Raw genomic sequence first — 20,105 nt, 5'->3', positions numbered from 1 at the left:
GAGAACTGAAACAGGTCAAGAAAATCTGTGTCTGTTTCAAAGACCAGCCATCAATTTTACTGCATATTATATCTGCTCATAAACTCAACGTTCCAGATGAACCAAACTTCTATGTTCTTTACTGCCAGCCAGATGCCTCCTGGACTTTGGGGGTAATCTGTGGTACAGTAGATAGAGCAATGGGCATTCGGTCAGGAAGAATCGAGTTAAAACCAGCCTCAGATACCTCATAAGTGGGTGATTCTGGGCAAGTTAATGTTTGCCTCAATTTCCTCAACTGTAAAATGGAGATAATAATAGTATTTACCTCATAGGATTATGGGAATCAAATGAAACAATATTGGTAAAGCACTTAGCACAGTGCCTGGCACATAGTAGATGCTATTTAAATGTTTATTCTCATCCCTTTCCTATGGGTTAGGCTCTCTCCCATTATTCTTTATCTCATTCTTTCATTTTCTTCGTCTCTCCATCTCTCTGTCTCTCTCTCTCTGTCTGTCTCTCTCTCTCTCTCACACACACACACACACACACACACATACACACACACACAGTCCCTATTACCTTCAGGATCAAATCTGAAATCCTATTTAACATTTAAATTCCTTTTCCTTCACATTACTCCTCTCCATTTACTGGCATTTATTGCCCAGCCCAGTGACACTGGTCTCACACAGTGTTTCCCATCTCCTACCTTCAAGCCTTTCTCCTGGCTCACTCTCTGCCTGCAATACTCTCCTTCATGTCTGCCTCCTGTCCTTCTTCAGGACTCAGCTCAAATCCTTGCTTCTCCAAGATGCTTTCTTTCCCTGGTCCTCTCGCCTCCAATGACAGTACTTTGCTTCTGAAATTACCTTCCATTTACACTGTATCTTTGTCTCTCTCATTAGAGGGCAGCTAGATGGCCCAGTGGATAGCACCCTGAATCTGGAGTTGGGAAGATCTGATTTCAAATCCAGCTTCAGTCATCTACTAACTGTATGAATTTCATAAGCTCCCATCCAAAAGACTCTTCATGATCAGAATCAACTTCCAAAAAAGGGATTTATTAAGAAGGTATAACAAGAGGGAATCATGACCCAAAAAATCCTATTTACGTCAGCTTTCTGAGCTAGAAATGGCAAAGCTCTCCAGGATCTTTGCCAAGAAAATCTCAAATGGGGTTATAAGAGTCAGACTGAAAGGACTGCACAAATCCCTTCATTAAAATGTACTCTTCTGGAGAACAGGAATTATGATTTTTTTTTTGCCTTTGTTGTTTCCAGTGCTAAGCACAGTGCATGGCACACAGCCCGCACCTAACAAATGCTTGTTGACTGAGTTTGTGATGAAGGGGGATTCTATGGACTTTGAGAACAGAATAGATTGACCTATCTTTGCAATTCCAGCATTCAGCAAAGTCCCTGATACATATAGGAGCTTAACAAATGCTCCCTGATTGCTACACAGTGTAAGTGAGGAATCAAGGAGCACAAGTTCTGAGCCCAAGTGAATGGGAAACTGGCAGGACCTTGGGCAGTAACAGAAAAGTTGGGGAGAAGGGAGGGGGGAAAGAAAGTGATCTGTTTTGGACAAGTTGAATATAAGATGTCTGCAAAATATCTAGTTCCAGATGTCCCAGATGAAGTAAACCAGGTAGACAATGATGGCAGGACCCAGATATTTAGCCAATGTTGCAGAGAGCCTGAATGGAGCTAATTTATGTCCTCATAACAATGGCAGGATCTGGACTGAAGTCTATGCACCAGCATTACTCCCTCCTGGGGGGAGAAGAACAAGTCAGTGTCGATGGTGAAACAGGAGGCAGACAAAGCTCAGTCTCTGCCCTCCTCACCAGCTGAAAGCAGTAACATAAAGACTCTTGTGCCCAAGCCAGGATGGGAGACTCAGGGTCCAGCCTCACCCCTCACAGAGTAATTAAACAAGTTAGCTCAGAGTGAGGATGGTGCAGAGTGGGGCTGGGAAGGAAAGACTAGGGTTCATCGGGAAAGAAGAACGTGACAATTTACTCTCCTGTGAGTCACAGTTCCTTGTGACTCAGAGTCAAAGGCTGCCAGGGGAAAAACTGCCTTCCTAGGCTATATCTCCACTACTTCTGTTTCACCTCTCTGACCCCATCTCCCTTCTCCCCTCTCCCATCCAACTTCCCATTTCTTAATAAAATGCCCTTTGTATCATCATTATCAACAACAACAAGCAGGCACCAAGCTAAATTCTAGAGATATAGACAAAACAATACAAAACAAAAATCTTTCCCCTAAAGTCTCCCTTCCATCTCCTTGCCCTCAAGGGCACCTGACCTCCACAAAATTTGCTTCATCCCTGGACAGTCTCCAGTCCTGAATGTACATTCATGTCCTCACAGGGTCAGAGTTAGAGGCAAATGCTTTATTACAGCCTCTTCCCACACTCCCTCTGCTCTCAGAAATCTCTTTGAAATCTCCCATTTGCAGTTATAGGTAGCCTCCAACTCCAGATCATTCCCCTTCTTCTCAAGGAGTTGAGCACTTGGCTCACAGTCTTGCCCCTCACTAGAAATCACAGGTACCGCACTCCAACCCCTAGGTCATTCCCTTTTTTCACCTACCCAGTTCACATTCTATCCCTCTTTGGAAGTCTTTAAAACTTGGATTGGATGACTAAATGTCTAATATTTTATAGTAGAGATTCTTTTTGGGCTAAGAGTTGAACTAGATAATCAACTTTCAAATTGTGATTCTCTACCCCAACTTCTGGTCTTATACCTGGGGACTTCAATCTACATATACCTGGCCTCCCAGTTCATCAATACTTCATATCCTATTAGCCACACAAAAGGATGCCATACCCTTAGATATCATCATCACCCATAACCATTCAGGCTTCATGACCTTGAACTTTGAAATTCATCTTTGACCATCTCTTATACTTCCATCATTCTGTCATTCCTCCTAAACCTTTTCATTCTCATTATAACCTGTGTTCATTTTATCTAGTATACCATTCCTACTCTACCTCTGACCTTTGAAATCCTGAATTTTTTGAAATCCATTTCAAAATTCATTTTTGTGTCATCCTCTATCCTCAGTTGCCTTCTTGTCCTATCATCACTTAATCCCTTATGAAGCCCCAACCATCATGACTAATCTCCAAATCTGTATGTGGTCCAAATCACACACACACTCTATGGACCAGCTAAATTGACCTATTTACTATTCCTTCTCTATTAACATGCTATCTCCTGCCACCATGATCTTGTACAGGCTGAACCTGGTGCCTGAAACTCTTAATCCCCCTCACTATTGCCTTTGGAATTCCTTACTCCCTTTCAATTCTTAGCTCAAATCCTACCTTTTGCAAAGGTCTCTCCTGATCCTTTCTAGTCCTGAAGGCTCTCAACCATTCCCTTCTCCTACCAAAAAAAAAAAACCCTTTGCATTTATGAGTCTATAAATCTGTTCATTTCTTCACCATACTTCTGTAACTACCACCACTACCACTACCCACCCATTCAGTGTAGGCTCCTTAAAAGCAAAGACATATCTATTCTCAATTCCTATCAGTGTCTGGTACATAAATATGGTTGCTGAATTTAATTTAACTGTATAAAGGACATCCTTCTGAGAAGCAGAGAATGGAACCTCTCGGGAGAGAATCAATCACCATCCCGAAACATACTCTACCTATAGTGACATTGGCCTCCTGACTGTTCCAATAAAAAGATTCTCCCTCTCTGGGGTACCAGACATTCTCTCTGGCCATCTCCCATACCTGGAATACTCTTCTTCCTCCATTTTGACCTCTCTGGCTTCCTCAGTCTTAACTAAGATACCAACTTCTACAGGAAACCTTCTCAATCCCTCTTTAATACTAATGCTTTCTCTTTTAATTATTTCCTATTTATTCTCTATATATTTCTACAAGTTTGTTTGCATGTTTTCTGCCCAATTAGGTTGTAAATTTTTGTAAACTGTCTTTTGCCTCTTTTTGTATCCTCGAGGCTTAACACATTTCCTGGCACATAGAAAGTACTTAATAAATGTTTATTGAATAATTGAAATTGAGTGCATCCAGGAGGAGGAGAAGATAATGACATCATAGCAATTCATAAAACAAAGCAAAATATAAAATTGACTTCAGTTGTGGATGGAACCTTTTTGTTCCTACAGTGATGGTGGCAAAATGGTTGGAAATGGGACTGAAGATGCTTTTTAAAAATCAACATTTAATTTAGATCAACCATTACAATCCTCATTAGCCTAATTAATGGCACTCTAAAGATGAGATGATGACCAGTTAATCAGTCCACAAGCCTTGATGAAGCATTTTTGACCTGCCAGGTGCTTTGCTAAATGCTGGAATATTTTTTTTTAAACACAAAAAGTACCCTGCTGTCACAGAGTTCACATTCTAATGGAGAGACAAGGTAAAAGTAACCTGTCACTAGCTGGAAGAGGAAATGCTGAGGAAGGTCTTTGATTCTCTCTGTGGAAGTCCTATTCCTCTTAAATTACTGTTTTCTCTCTTATATAATCATTAAATTCAACCATTAAGTTAAATTTAAGTGCCTATTATGAAATCAGGTTCAGTCAAACAAAGATATCTACAGAGCAGATGAATGTCACCTAAAGGAGTAACTTGAAATCTGCATTAGCAGCTTCTGGGACCAGGAAGGGCCTCCTGCAAAAGGTGGAATGGGGAGCTGAGTCTTAAGAAGGTAGGGAAATGGAGGGAGGAGGGCATTCCTACAGAGGTAGGAAGTGAAGTGTCATGCTCCAAGAACAGAAAGGGGTCAGGGGAGTAAGATGTAAGAAGGCTGGAAATGTTGGAAGAGCCCCAGGATGAAGAGCTTTAAATGCCCAACAGGGTTTTACATCCCTTATGTGGTAACAAGGTTGGCAGCTAAGAGGGAAAGAAATGAGGGAAACCAGGCAAGTTGTGGTCACCCAGTCCAGACTTCATTAGGGAGGAGGAGATGGATATGAGAGGTGAGAGGAATCAAGGACCCCAGGTTGGTGATACCCTCTCTCAACAGTAATAAGGAAGCTCAGAGAGGAAAAGAGTTTGGGGAGGGGGATGATAAGTTCTGTTTTGGACTCGAGTTGGAGATGCCTACAGGACAGCAGTTCAAGAGGAAAAGGGAAAAGGGAAGGAAATTTATTAAGTCCCTATTACCACCAGGCACTCTTTTGTACATTGTACAATTATCTATTTGATCCTTGAAGCAACCCTGAGATAGGTGCTACTATGATCCCCATTTTACATTTGAGGAAACAGGCAGAGAGGTAGTGAGACTTGCTCAGGATCATAGAGTGTCTAGCCGCCTCAGGTCAAAGCAGTTCAGCAGACCCTCTATGGATTGATCCCTAAATCGGAGAACCACCTACACAGAAGTAACTGAAGCCACGGGAGTGGATGGTATTGCCTCTAGTAAAGAAAAAAAAAAAGAGGCCCAGGACAGAGCCTTGTGGGATTACCCGGACTCAATGAGGAGGACCCAGATGAAGATTTAGAAGGATGAGACCGAAGAATGGAGCCAAGATAAAAGATCAGGAGAGCTTAGAAGGAAATGATTGCCAGTGCCAGACGTCATGCACAAGTCAAGGGCAATCAGGATTGAGGAAAGGTTATTTCCAGGGCCGTCTCCAATCATCCTGATCTCACTGGTCACTGGGCCCAGATGGCTCTGGAGGACATTGCACAGCCCTCTCTCACTTAAATCCAGCTCCCTTGCATATTATGATATCCCCTCCCCAATAGGGTCCTCTTTGAGAGTCAAGGACTAACAAGAAATCATTAATAGCTAATAATTAACATTTATATAGCTTCTGTGCCAGGTACTGAGCTAAAAATGCTTTTTCAATATGATCTCATTTGATCCTCGCAACTATCCTGGGCAGCAGGATTATTATCCCCATTTTATAGATGAGGAAACCAAAGCACACAGAGGTGACTTGACTAGCTCGGGATACTGCAGAGAGTCAATATCAGGCTATATTTGAACTCGCATCTTCCTGACCCAATGCCCAGGGAGCTACTTAGTACTTTCTGTTCAAGATGAGGTCTGAAGGCAGAGCATAGAAAGAGCAGAAATGGGGAGCCCTAAATGCAGATGACAGAGACTCTGAGGGAGGAAAGCGAGCTGCACAGGGAGGACAGGGACAGCAGTTAGCACAAGAGAGCCAAAAGCACTCCAGAGATTGGATGTTGCTGGAGGGCTTAGGAGAGGCTGGGATCAAGGGCTTGTGCAGAGGGCCAGGACTGCGGTGGAGGCGTGGACAGGTAGATAATGTGATGTAAGCAAATTTTAAGGGTCTCATCTAAAAAGGAGGGAGACGGTACTGTGGAGGACAGGGGAGAAGGAGAAAATGTGAAATAGCTGCTCCAGTGGATAATGTGTAAATGGAGGCCCTGCGTTGAGGGCCCAGTTAAGATCAGATAATATAAATTTGAAGCAGTTTGTGATGGTCTGAATCCCCATTCAGCAGCATGTGAATAAAAGTGAATGAAGCAGATACAGGTAAATCATAATGAACAAGACAACAGTACCCAAAGGGAGAGGGAATCTAGGAGGCGGGACAAAGAATTAGGTGAGTCAGGAGAGGGAAGGGAGGTCACAGTAAGGACAAAGAACAGGGTTCAGGTTGTCAAGCTTAAGGAAAAGTGGAATGGCAAAGACTATGAACCTGGTTCAATATGGGAGAGTTACTGAAGGAAGTCCAATGCCCAAGGGAAAAAGGAAGAAGTGGATAAAGGGGAGTTAAAGATAACCACCAGGATTTAATTTGGGTGATAGGTTTACAGAGTGTGAACCTGAAAGATTGCTTAATGTCTCCCTGTGCATCTCACTCTCCTCCCTCAGAGGAGATGTCAGTGGGGAATGAGGAACATTCCAACATCCTCACCATGACCGGCAAATTGGGAAACTAGTATGAAAATGTAGCCAGTGCTGAAAGGATGGTGAAGAACATGAAAGTGGTGGTGTCAGAAATGAGAAATGGTGGTTTGTTCATTGTGGAGCAGGCATTCCAGGGAGTACAATGAAAGGACAGGACACAAGTGGGTAGGGCTGAGGTAGATAAATGTGAGAAAACGAGGATTAGGAATAAGTTATACACTGGCAGCCAGAGGTTTACATCACTGGGATGGAGCAAGTATAGAACAGAAGCATTCTGATCAGAGAGATGTCCAGACAGAATTATCAGTTGGAAAGTTTAATGAGGGAAGCATGAAATTTGAGGTGGTTCTTGGTAGAGATTGAGTCTCTTGGTAAATGGCAATGTGTCCTGTGAGACCCGAAGAGGCCCATAACATACAAACCTACCACTAGATGAACTGAATCACCATCATCTTGGCATTCTCACCATAATTTAAACAAAAGGACAAAAGGAAACTAGTGAAATCAAATTAGCACTCAGGTTCTTCTTGAAGAGGGAAAATAAAGAGGTCAGCTGATTTTATTTCATAACCAAAAGGCACAAAAAACGGTTTATCTTGCATCGCAGTGCTCATTGTATTTCCAAAAAGATCACATAGGAAATCACTGAACTTATTACCATCTGCTCCAGGGTGTGAAGAGGTAGAAAAACTCCAGAAACAGCTCAATAAGTTTCCAAATTAAATCAATATGTATATCAATTTCAATGCAAAGGTGGGCATAGATGAAGGTGAAGAAAAATGCTTTTAAAAAATGTAATTCATGAGTAATTCACAAATAACATTCAGACTCAAGATTACTCAAAAATCTCATGTCTCTATTAATACCTTCTTTGAGTAAAAGTGCTAAACATAGTAAATAAACATTGGATTAACATCACAAAACACAAATGTGATTGTCTCCACAGGCAAGAAATGACTCGTTGGTGATGATGGTAGTGGGAGGTGGGAATTTCTGAATAATCTCTTTAGTCAGACCATCTATTTGGTAGAATAAGCAAACAATCAACCAACAAGCTTTTATTGAGTGCCTACTATTATGTATCTATTCCCAGTGCCTTACACAAAGATAAAGATAGAAGCAGTCCCTTTTCCTCAAGCAGCTTACATTCTGTCCAGAGAGAAAATTAGGTAAGCACATGAGGATATGCAAAATAATGAAATGCAAATTACATGTAACTAAGTACAAAGCCATTGATGAGCACTAGCAGCTAGGGGGCTCATACCTGAGTCGTATCTGAGCTGAGCTTTGAAAGAAACTAAGGGTTCCAACAGGAAAATGAGGAGGGAGGACAGCCTGTGTAAAGACCAGTTAATGGGACACAGAGTATAGTCTGTGAGGAACAATACTAAGGCCAGTTTGGCTGTACCATGGAATTCATGAAGGGGAATAAGTTGATTGGTCAAGAAGGGCTTTAAATATTACACAGAGGAATTTGTATTTGATCCTGGAGGTAATAGGTAGCCACAACAATTATTATTGAGCAGGAGAGTAGCATATTCATGACTACCACTGGCAGCTATGTGGAAGATTGGTGATGGGATATTTGAAGTTGTCTGATCAGTTGGGAGCTTGCTGGAACAGTTCAGGCTAAAGAAATGAAGACAGAATTGAGAAAAACTTAGCAAAAAGATAATGTGGAATGAGTGGGAAGTCATCTGTGACTACAAAACTGTGAACTTTCATAACTGGAAGTCTGGTGGTAACCTTGACAGAAATTAGTATAAACCTAGAAGAATAAAAATGAGGAAAAGATTTGTTAAAACAATTCCAACCTAATTGTTATGTTATCGATGCCAGAAATTTTTTTAATTCATGAATAAAAGGAAAACAACACTGATTGCAATTTCATACAAAAGTCAATCAATATAAAATTAAATGCCATAAGGAGAAGCCCCCCAAACCACCTTGATGAGCAAAATATTTGACTCAATTGTCAAACAATGAGACAACACAGCCAAAGACAACACTGCTTTAGACTCGATAAATTTGTTTGTAATTTCTTATGCAGGGGAATGGTGGAAGGTTATAACCTGCATTTCTTAATAAAACAGCAACCAACAGTGAAAGGAAAACTTATTTTTTGAAAGACTTGGTGAAAGTCATCCCAAGGGTACTTGAGGAGGAAACTGGACGAAGTATAACATACAAAGGACAGAAAAGCTTTGGGAAGATTTTCATAACACATTTCTATCACCAACCAAGAGCCACTGATTCTGGACCCTAACATCACCATCTCAGATGTGGCTTATGCTAAAGCACAAATGTCCCTGAAAAGGACAAAGATGGGAGGCATAGCTGGACTAGATTGGACCCTATGTATATACAGAGGAGAGTTATTTTGGAAGTTACACAATTTTGAAGACACTGTGGGATTCTCAAGGTATAAAAAAAGGGAGAGATATCAAAAGTATAGGGAAAAAACCATGGATCCTATTTTCATACAAACACACACATGCGCACACAAAGGAAACCAAGAGAATTTCAGTGACTGTACCCCAACATGTGCCATTTTTAATTAGAATAACCTGTACACGTTAGGATATTCTCAATAAAGAGAATGGACAGGTTTTCACAAGCAAAATATTCCATTATGTAGCACACCTTTGTCATCACACCATTGACAAAAACCAATCATCCCATGCACAAAGAAAATGCAAGTTCTCACTGGGCTTGTTTGTTGACTATGAAAAAGCCTTTGCTTTAATTAGCAAAAAGATACCACAAAGGTTCTCCTCCAAAAAAGGAATCTCCAGTTCACATTCTCAAATTATGCAAGCTTCCTTGACTGGTATCAAGAGAGGCATGAAACAGGGGAAAGCGTTCTCCAGCGTCCACAACTGTCACAGAGAAAATCCAGCATAGAGTCCAAATCAAAGAGTGAAGTCCTCTAGATGTTTTTTCTTTATAGACGACTTTGTACTGAGTGTTATCAGACCTGGAAAATCACAGTTCATCCTGCAATGGCATGCATAATCACTCAAAAAGAGTTGGTCTAATTACCCATGCAGGAGAAACCAAGTTGAAGTACTGACTACACTATGTAGCTGATTGATACCAACTGGTAGTTTATATCTTGGACAGACACTGCACATGGACAATGATTTGGGCTCACACAATTGAACAGGAGAATGGGACAGACCACATTTGAAAAATTACAAAGTTCTTTTAATAACTCCAAATTTCTTCCTGAAACCAAAGTCCACCATTTTTTTTCTTTAAAAGCAAAATTTATCTGATGGTACTGAATGGAACACTGGTATCTCTGAAGGTGAGTCCAGGAGCAAACATCTTTGGCAAAACCAGCAGGATGATTAAACTCCCACCATTTGGGAACAGATGGTACAGATTTGGGAACTTGGTGAGAAATTAGAACCCCATAATAAAGATGCTTGAGAAAACACTTCAATTATAGTAGCAATGCTCCCAGAGTAAGGAACTGAAATTCCTGATGGGAAAAATAGAGAATCACAATTTTATACTGTAAATTAATATGTGAAATAGTTCCTTTTACTAGAGAGGAGGAGATTGTGCTCCCAAGTGTGAGTATAAGAGAATTAGGAGACCTTCTATAAGATAAGTGATTCGATCTTTACAACTAGGATGATGAGAAAGGTATATAGGAGGTTATTCGGGCCTAGTGAGTTCCCCAAGGATATTTCTAGATATGTGTAAGTGATGAAACATGGAAGAACAGAAGGATGGAAGCTAAATCATCGCTATCTTTGATCTAGAGATGGAAGGGACCTTAGAGGCCATGTACTCCAACACCTCATTTTATCTATAAGGAAGAGTTAAGTGACTTGCCAAAAGTCACGCAAGTGTTAAATATCAGAAGCAGCATGTGGACCTAGGTCCTCTGACTCCAAAATTGGTGTTTTTCCTATTGTAGCAGTTTCCCTGAGGAACTAGATAAATTACATGAGCAGCAAGCCCCTTCGAGTAAGCAAACCTAAGCAAGGAACAAGAACAATAAAGGTTCAATCAGAATTTGTGGGCAAAATTTACAATATCAAGGAACAAACAGCTGCTGTTATGAGATGGACGCCAAGCATTATGGGAAATACATCAAGATTCAAGAAGAAACTAGAGTTGCAAAGAAGCTTTTTTCTAGCTTTAATTTTATGATCTTAGCTTAGGCGATATATCACTGAGTTGGATTTTCCTGCCTGGTTGTTAAGCAGGAAAAAAAGAAATTCGGGGTGGAGACAGGAGGGTGTTGTCCAGACAAGACAGATATAAAGATCTTAGGATAGTATTTACTTGTCCTGCAGAGGGAAACCCAAGAATGAAGAAATAAGAGGGGAGAAAAAATCCTTCCTGGGGAACAGACAACTAGGCAACAAGCCAATATATTATAATTATAATGTCTTACTACATGTATACTTACTAGTGTATGTAAGGAATGCTGCTAAGGGTTAGGAATGCAAATATGAGCAAAAAGAGAGTCCCTGCCCTCAAAGATCTCACATTATAATTATAATGGAGAGAAATGTCAAAGGGAGTTGAAAAGCAAAAGGGAGAAGAGAAGGTACCTGATGGCAAAGGACTGCAAGTCAGGAGCATGGCCAGCCCTAGCAATCAGAGGAGGGACCTGGTCTAAGAGAAGGAATCTTCAAGATGAAAAAAGGAAGCTGAATCTTGGTGCCAAGAGAGGTATGAAGTATGGCCAATCTGGGCTCATCACCAAAAAAGGAAGCTTCTCAGAAACAAATCACTAATGGGAGAACAGGGCAGACAGACAGGTATGAGACCAGAGATAAGGGGACTGAGGAAAGGTTCAGGACTGGACAGGATACAATCAAATACAGCATTATTACGACCACCTTGGGAAGAATAGAGAAGGCATTTCGTCATTTGTGGTCATCTTGCTAGACTAAAGCACTGACTTTCTGCATATCATGTATTTTATTTCTCAGTTCATGCCCAATGTCTTATTTCTGTCCACCATGGATGTCATGAGGTTTCAGAGAAATACTTGATTAAAAATAAAACAATGCTGGCATTTACACTGGCAAAAAAACCAAAAAACAAACTTGGGAAAGCATGGGCGATGGTTAAGAATGTTAAATTGGGACTGTCCCAAGGTGCCTCAGCCACCAGGGAGCAGTATTTCTCAATGCTCAAAGTCTGCAAAGGGCAATACACCAGGTAGGAAGCAGTCAAACTAGATGTGCATTAAAATTAAAGGATGCATAAGATGTATCCTAAAAGACAGGAATTTTCCCCTTTATAATGCTAAACTTGTAAGACCAGATTGCAAGGTTTTTGTTTGTTTGTTTTTTTTAACTTTGCAACAGAATTATTGAGATGCTATCTCCAAGAAAGTAAAACTCTTCCAAATGATGGGAATATTTTCCAATGATATATGAATATCTTACAGACAGACATAAGTAATTTTTGAAGTAGACTTGACCTAGAAAAATTGCTTTTGAGACATTATTAAATCTCTTTTCTTATCTGTGTCATGAGGACAAACTTATGTCTATTTACATGGGATTAATTTGGTTTGAAAACCAAATAATTGCAGTGAGTCTTCAAAATTAAATAAAAGAGCAAGAAACAGTTTCAGTGACAAAAGGAAAAAAGCTTCACGAAATCTCAGCGGGGTTGCATTGAAATGAAAGAGGATAAAAATGGAATGAGTCAGCAAGCATTTCTATCAAGATCCAGACAATGTGCTAAGCTGTGAGCATAAATTTGAATATTCTTATTAGAATACAATAGTCCATTGAATTAATTTGGAAATTAGGAAATCAATTTTATATTATTTATAAATATTATAAAGTTCTAGAGGATTTTTTTTTTTTAGGCCTGGGATGTTGAATAAATTTCAATCTTAAGCATTTTATTATTGAGGACACGAATTTTCTCTTTATATAATAAATGAAATAGTATCTAAATACTGCTAAAGATAGCTTAATAAATATCACATTTTCTCAGGGTTTGCTCCATTTTTCAGGCTTTGCTTTCTCAATTGTAATTCTTTCAAGTAATGATAGCTAAATATGAAATTGATGGACTTATGTGGAGTTTGGTGATTCTAAGGGCATCTCGTTGGGATTAAAACTGATCCTAAGCAACAGTAATGATGGATTGTCATTAGAGGAGACTGCCAACCAAAGAAATGGTCACATAAAATTTATGACTATTTTCTGTGGTTGATATATCCGTTATGGACTAGCAAATTAGGTAACAAGTTTGAATAATCTAGATACCCATCTGTAATACAATGAAATTCACTGAAATGGAGAAGCCTGATAACTCTCTTGAAGTTATTATTCTTTCCAATGGAGTACCTATTGACAACTGGTGGTCTCTTCCATCAACATGCTGGTTTTGGCCAGTTCACAGATCAGAGTGGGAACCATCAAGACAGATATGAAAACTGATATTTAAACATATGTACACAACATGAAATAACTAATGATTCAATCTCTGGGATCTCAAAATTGACACTTCATGACATATTCACAATTCCTCACTGACTGAAGAGATTCATCAGTACTTAAGTAGTAATTTCCCCATCTTGTTTCCCTGCCACTACCACTTAGGGGAGCTGAGTTTAGCAATCTGCCACTCCTGGCAACAGCTGCTTAGCATCTGGTATTAAAAGAATGAGTGATTTAGATCACTTGGGGCCAGTCTTAAGATCTGTCCTTCATGTGGACAGTCAGTGGGCAAGTTAGACTGTACCCTAAGAACTGAACACTTGGGCATTGCATTTTGTAAGTAGACAAAGCCAGAGTATGGTAAAGGTGCGAGATATGGCTTGCAAGTACTTGGATGGGGAGTGGGCTATGCCCTTTTTTTTTTAAGATGAAAAGAAAAGGGATCCTGTGTGGCCCATGTATCATCCTAGGACAGGAGCCTGCAGGGGGGACCTTGTTTTGCAAAATTTTAAGTTGAATCTCCATAGTCCTTGTGGTCTCTCCTAGATAGTTGAACTTATGCATCACATCACAAAGATGAAAACTTCTTTGCCCATGGAGTGTACGCGGACTGTCTATCTCACTGGAGAGTACTCTTAGTGGAAGGCTTGTTTCAATAAAAAGAAAAATCTCCTACAAGCAGACCCCAGACCTGAATATCAATCAAGTCAGCAAGGGAGCCACTGCAAACATAGCGATGAAGACTGCTTGCATAATCTGACATTTGCCTGGCAATGAGGACCAGGGCTGAGCCAGTGTATGTAGCACTGCATAAACTCTAATTTATTTCCCTAACAAATGCTTAGCTTGCCTGTACAATTTGTTCGATCAACAAACTTGGCAATGCCCAAACTATAGCCGGCACGGACCCTTTCCTGATAGAACATCTCCACATCAAGGACTACAGATGTGTCTGACAACCTAAGCCTGGCTCCTCACTTGCTGGTCCAGCCAGAGTGCCCTCCTGGGCAGGGCCAGCTGCCTTTCTCTGTATTTTTTAGGGAGCCCACATGGCCATCGGATTCCAGGGTCACTACCTGTCCTGGATAGAATGGAAACCGTAGAACTATGCATCAGATAAACATCAACGCTGCTGCTCCGCTTCAGGGTCCAACTCTTCATGACCCCATCTGGCGTCTTCTTGGCAAAGACACTGGAGTGGTTTGACTTTTCCTTCTCCAGCCCATTTTACATTTGAGCAGCTGAGGCCCACAGGGTGGAGCGCCTCACCCAAAGTGACACAGCTTGTGACCCAGACAGATCCCAATTCAGGAAGATGAGTGGTCCCCATTCCAAGCCCAGCACTTTACCCCCCGCACCACCTAGTAGCCCACAGATGAATCGCAAAGAGCCAAATTTAGGTTTAACTAATTGTCAGATAAACTTGTTAACAATTGGAGCTGCCCAAAAGTGAAATGAGCTGCCTGCCTCTCACTGGAAGATGTTAAAGGTAGATGACCATTTGCAGAAGAGGTAGAATAAGAGATTCTTGTTCAGGTACAAGCTGGATGAGCCAACCTTGACCCTGGAGAAGTTGTAGGCCATCTACAGGCATACCCCTGTCTTCCAAGGCCTTCAAAAACAGGGAGAGGGCATGTGGGAGGGCCAGGGCTCTGGATCAGAGTTTGAGGAATCTGACTTAAGATGGAGCTTTCCTTCTCTTCTCTGAGAGGTAGACCACCTCTGGAATCCTCCTAATTACATCCGAGCTTCTTTACTTCTGGCCCTGGCTCCTCTAGCATCTGTATCTCATTACCTGACTCCTACAGCATCCATCTCTCTGGCTCCTTTAGCATCCGTATCTCTCTCTTAACCTGGGTCCTATAGCATCTGTATCTCTCTCATAACTTGGCTCTTAACAGCATCTGTATCTCTTTCATAACCTGGCTCCTACAGCATCTGTACCTCTCTTATAACCTGGCTCCTACAGCATCTGTGTCTCTCTCATAACCTGGCTCTTAATCTGTATCTCTCTCATAATCTGGTTCCCACAGCATCTGTATCTCTTTCATTACCTGGTTCTTCTAGCATCTGTATCTCATTACCTAGTTCTTCTAGCATCCATTTCTCTCTCATTACCTGGCTTCTACAGCATCCATCTCTCTCATTACCTGACTCCTACAGCATCCAAATCTTTCTCATAACCTGGCTCCTCTAGCACCTGGATCTCTCATTACTTGGCTCCTCTAGCATCTGTATCTCTCTCATTACCTGGCTTCTACAGCATCCAGATCTCTCGTTACTCTTTAGTTATTGTGGGCTATATTGATCAACAACTATTCATTAACTGCCTAATGCAGGAAGCTGAGGAGGCATCAGGGTTACAATAAGACAGCAGCTCCTTGTGGAGCTCAGGGTCTAGGAGAGGAAGAACTCTTACCCCCAGTACAGAATAAAAGGTGAAGCATAAACATGGTGCTGTGGGGACCCTGAGGAAGGACTGACTTTTTCCACTTGGGCTCTGATCAGGCAAGGCTTGATAGAACTAATGACCTTGGCCTTGGCTTTGAAGAGAGGTAGGACTTCAAGGAGGGAGAGAATTCTAAGAATAAGGAAAAATATGTTCAGAGGATAGGGAATTGGAGAGGTTGACTTGAAAGGAATGGGGAGCTATTGATAGTATATGAAGAAAGACAGACATGATTTAGTCTGCCCATTAGGAAGGAGAAAAAATAACAGCAACAGGATATTGTAAGTCCACAGATTAGAAAATGAATAGAAAGGGGGACACAAAGGCAACATACATATACACACACACACATATATAGGGCTACAGACATATATATGTATATACACATATGCATACATACAATATATGTATATTTTAACAAACTATAGTTTTAATATTTACCTATTTTATCTTTAAGGTTAGGTTTATTTAAAGAATTTTAATTACTTAAAGATGCTTTGAGACAAAGACTGAAGAGGGCAAGCAAAAAAGGCTACTGCAATAATCCAGGCCAGATACTCTCCAGAGTCAGAACTAAAGAAGAGACGGCCAGACCCAGCAAATCCTTGCATATGGAATTCTATTTGGTGCTTATATGAATGGGAGGGTGTTGGCTCCCATATCAGCAATAGGAAAATCAGGAAAAGAGGAACATGGCTTTTATATAGGAAGTAAGTCCAGTTCTAGACATGCTAAGATTGATTGAGCTCCTGATGGATGATCCCAGTGGGACTGTTGGGAGATAAAAGAGTGACCTGACACAGAAGTCATCATTTAAGTGAATGAAGAGTACCAAGCAGTATAAAGAGAAAAGGAAAAAGGACGAACTCTGAGGGACACAGTTAAAGAATAAGAAGAGAAAGAAGAGGTACACCAAGGGAACCTCAGAAGCAGCAGTCAGGAGAAAGTGTCATGAGGATAGAGAGAAAACATATCAAGGGAAAAGGGGTATTAACAGGGTCCAAGCTGGCACAGGTGCCCAGACGATGACTAAGAAAAGGCTACAGGTTATATAAGAGACTCTTCAATCCCAAGAGGGAGTTATTTGAATCTATTACTTCTTGTCCCATCAGATGTCTTAACCTTACCTCAAGAAAGGTCAATCCATATACCTAAGCCATATATGTAGCCTTGAAAATAAATGAGCAAAAAATCAAATTTCCAAAGTAATTTGGATTGTATTGATGATGTCATTAAAAGTAAAATTTAAGTCTTTTGATAACAAGTGTCACAAAACAAACAAATATAAATTTATATAGATTCTATTCATTACAATCAATGAGATATCATTGAAAAAATAATATCGGACTACATCTTCGGTAACAATGGCTTGAAATGAGACTGTTCTAGATTCAGAATAACTCCCAATATTTTTCCCTAAAGACAGTTCTTAGGACACAGGATGTTAGAACTAGAAAACAGACAGAACATAAGTCTAAGAAGGGGCTGTAGAATCTGTGTCAGAGTTCCAAAGGACCTCAGAACATTGAACAGCAGAAAAGGAAAGCAACCTAGAACACAGAACGTCAAAGCTGAAGAAGTCTAGTGATCACTTTGTCCGACCAATCAATTTTACAGATTAGAAAACTGAGGTCTCTGTAGAAACATGGGCTAAGACAACAGCCCAGGCCTCCTAGCTCCCAATTGCAAGCCCTCCCAGCTGATGCCTCTGTCGCCCAGGGCAGTGCCTGGCTGAAGAGCACTGGCCGCCTTGGCCTGACCTCCGGAGCATATCCAGGCATGAGCTTCCACAACAACTGCTTCATTGGCACTACATTTACTTATGAAAAACAACTGGTAGAGCATCTGACCTTTCATCCATGTTTTATTATTATTTTTTTTACTTTAATGTGCAAATAAATATAAAAGGAAACTACATTCAAAACAACGGAAAGGAAGCACAAGGCCCAAAGCAAAGATGCGAGCAGAGATGGGTACTAAGGCCACGGGAGGCCGCGCCTGCCTTTGGCCCCACACCCCGTGCCTCCCCATTTCTGGTGGCCATGACTTTCTGAGAAGCACCTGAAAGCAGGTGTTCCAAAGGACTAATGGCCACTGAGGGGTGGAGGGAACGTCTTGAATATGGATTATAAATAAGTTTCTTAGAAAAGAAGGATACCACCAATGATAAGAAGTTTACTTAAAAAGACAGTGGCAGAAGACTGGGCAGTGTGCGTGGATGCAGCGGCCTCCATGGCGCTAGGGGCCTAGAATTAAAGGCATCTGAAGCCAAGAGTCGCAACCTAGAAGATCGCTAACCAACACTTATCTGTATTTGAAAATCCTAATAAAGTTTGGCACAATTGGCTGTCCCTGCAACAGGGAGCACAGAGAACCAAGGAACTAGACTGAGGTGCATCTGTGAGCTGACCAAGAAGTGCCCATCACCCTGCCAACCAGCACCTGCTGATTACTTTCTGTTCATGACTCACTACAAGCCCAGGGCCTGCCCAGACGTAGGTCTTGTCTGAGCAAACACACTGCAGTCCATGCTCCCACACTCAGGCATGGGAATCCTGCTGCCAATGCACAAGGACCAGCCTTCTCCATCAGTACACTCTTCTCAGAGCAGAGAGGGAAACCTAAGATCAGACCAGACCAGGGACTTCACCTCAAGTTACTGCATCTTATAGATCACTGTCACCTGGCCCTGGAATGAGAGCTAACGGACACAGAAGTAAAAATGCAATATCCGTCCTTCAGGGAGGATTCTTATCCTGATTTTGTAGAAGTTACAACCATAAAATAACAGCACAAAATAATAAATAAACATTTCTTTAGCTTTGCTTATATATATGACTGCATTCCCAGAAGAGCCTCCCCAACATTGTGGAGGAGGGGCAGGGGCTCCACATCCCTTGCACTTCTACTTTCCTCCTCTCCAAAGGTTTTAAATTTAGCTTTTAATGGCAGCATGTTGGTCAACAGGCCTGTCCTTTCACCTTCTAGAGCCAAAGCCGGCGTCTGCCACTTGGTCCAGAAAGATAGTAACAAATGGGACTCCACAGGTTTCAACTATAACTCATCCTTGATCCCATAGTCAATCAGTTTAACTGAAAGAGACTTCTCTCACTTTCCAAGTGATAGAATGCCTCCGGGGACTAGATGGTGGCCAGATGGAGCTTTATAAAAACCAATGAGCCAAATCCAAGATTTCAGAGACTTTTCTGGGCAATGCTTCTGTGATTGCAATCCCCGGAGGAATAAACAATGGGGGTCCATCTGAGATGGCACTAAATAGATCAAGTGCAGGTCCTGCTACACAGAAAGGATTTCTCATCCAGTGACCCTAAGGGTCTCTAAACAATGCTTAGCATGGCCAGTACCATTTAGTCAATCGACAAATTTGGCCATCTCCAAGGCTGAGTGTTCCATAAAGTTCCAGGTCTCTAAATGCTCAGCATTACAAGCCCCTTCTTAAGACATTCTCTTGAGATTTGGCGCCTCCAATAAAGAAGCAAAAGCTGCAAATGTGTTTATCAACAACCTAAGTTTTGCTCCTTCCCATCAGTGATCAGGGGATGGGTGCTTATCCAGTCAGAGATCTCAAATGGGGAAGCTATGCAGGTTTGGCACAGGAAACAGTCTGCCAGGTGGTTTAGAAGAAGGAAAGCAGAAATCTCCATGGATGCCTCACGGCTAGTCCGGCCCAACTGGAAGAAGATAATGATTCAACCTTACTTTTTCTGGCACCCAGTGGGCCAGATTAGCTTCAAAGCTGTACAATGTCTCCTACTGTCAATTTTGGATGAAACTGAGACTGAAGAACTGAATCCCAAAGAAATCTCCAGTCTGATCATTTTAGATCCAGTCATGAAAACATAGAGTGATACTGCAAGGAGACAAATATGTTCCATATGAAAATACATAATAACCAATCTTGAGTAAAATGCCATTATGATAAATATCATTAATACACACACTGCATTCCCATCACTCTTTTCAAGAGTCCAAGTGTCGGGAGAGCTCCCATCTTCCCTTCGTGGAACAGTCAGGGAGAAGCAGGGCGACGGCTGTACTGCACCCGGTACCGAGTCACAGGGAGGCCGTGAATGGTCACTGTCTCACAGGTTGTCTTGCACGGCACCATGTCTTCATCCTCCTCACCCATCAGCCAGTCCTGGACCAGCTCCGCGGCCTCGGACGTGACATTGTCCTCCAGCCAGCGGCTGTGCCACTCTTCAAACTGCTGGTGATGCTTCAACAGGACGACAGGCTGGACCTGAGGGGGACAACAAGGGCCGTTAGAGGGACCGGGGGCAGGAGCCCCCACTGAGCACAGCACCAGGCCAAAAGGGAAGAGGACACT

General features: G+C 41.6%; 1 protein-coding gene across 1 annotated transcript in view; it reads right to left on the bottom strand.

Annotated features, from left to right (window-relative positions):
* SIN3B (SIN3 transcription regulator family member B) overlaps positions 1-20,105 on the bottom strand; it is an 81,252-nt gene that overhangs the window by 4,167 nt on the left and 56,980 nt on the right. Inside the window, exon 19 of the mRNA XM_031947975.1 lies at positions 695-20,018. Within this exon, the coding sequence (XP_031803835.1) occupies positions 19,788-20,018 (231 nt within the window). The 3' untranslated portion in view covers positions 695-19,787. The remainder of the gene's footprint in view (positions 1-694; positions 20,019-20,105) is intronic.

The sequence above is a fragment of the Sarcophilus harrisii genome, chromosome 1, assembly GCF_902635505.1.
Source record: "Sarcophilus harrisii chromosome 1, mSarHar1.11, whole genome shotgun sequence".
NCBI classification, from domain to species: domain Eukaryota; kingdom Metazoa; phylum Chordata; class Mammalia; order Dasyuromorphia; family Dasyuridae; genus Sarcophilus; species Sarcophilus harrisii.
This window is presented reverse-complemented; position numbering and strand designations above follow the sequence as displayed.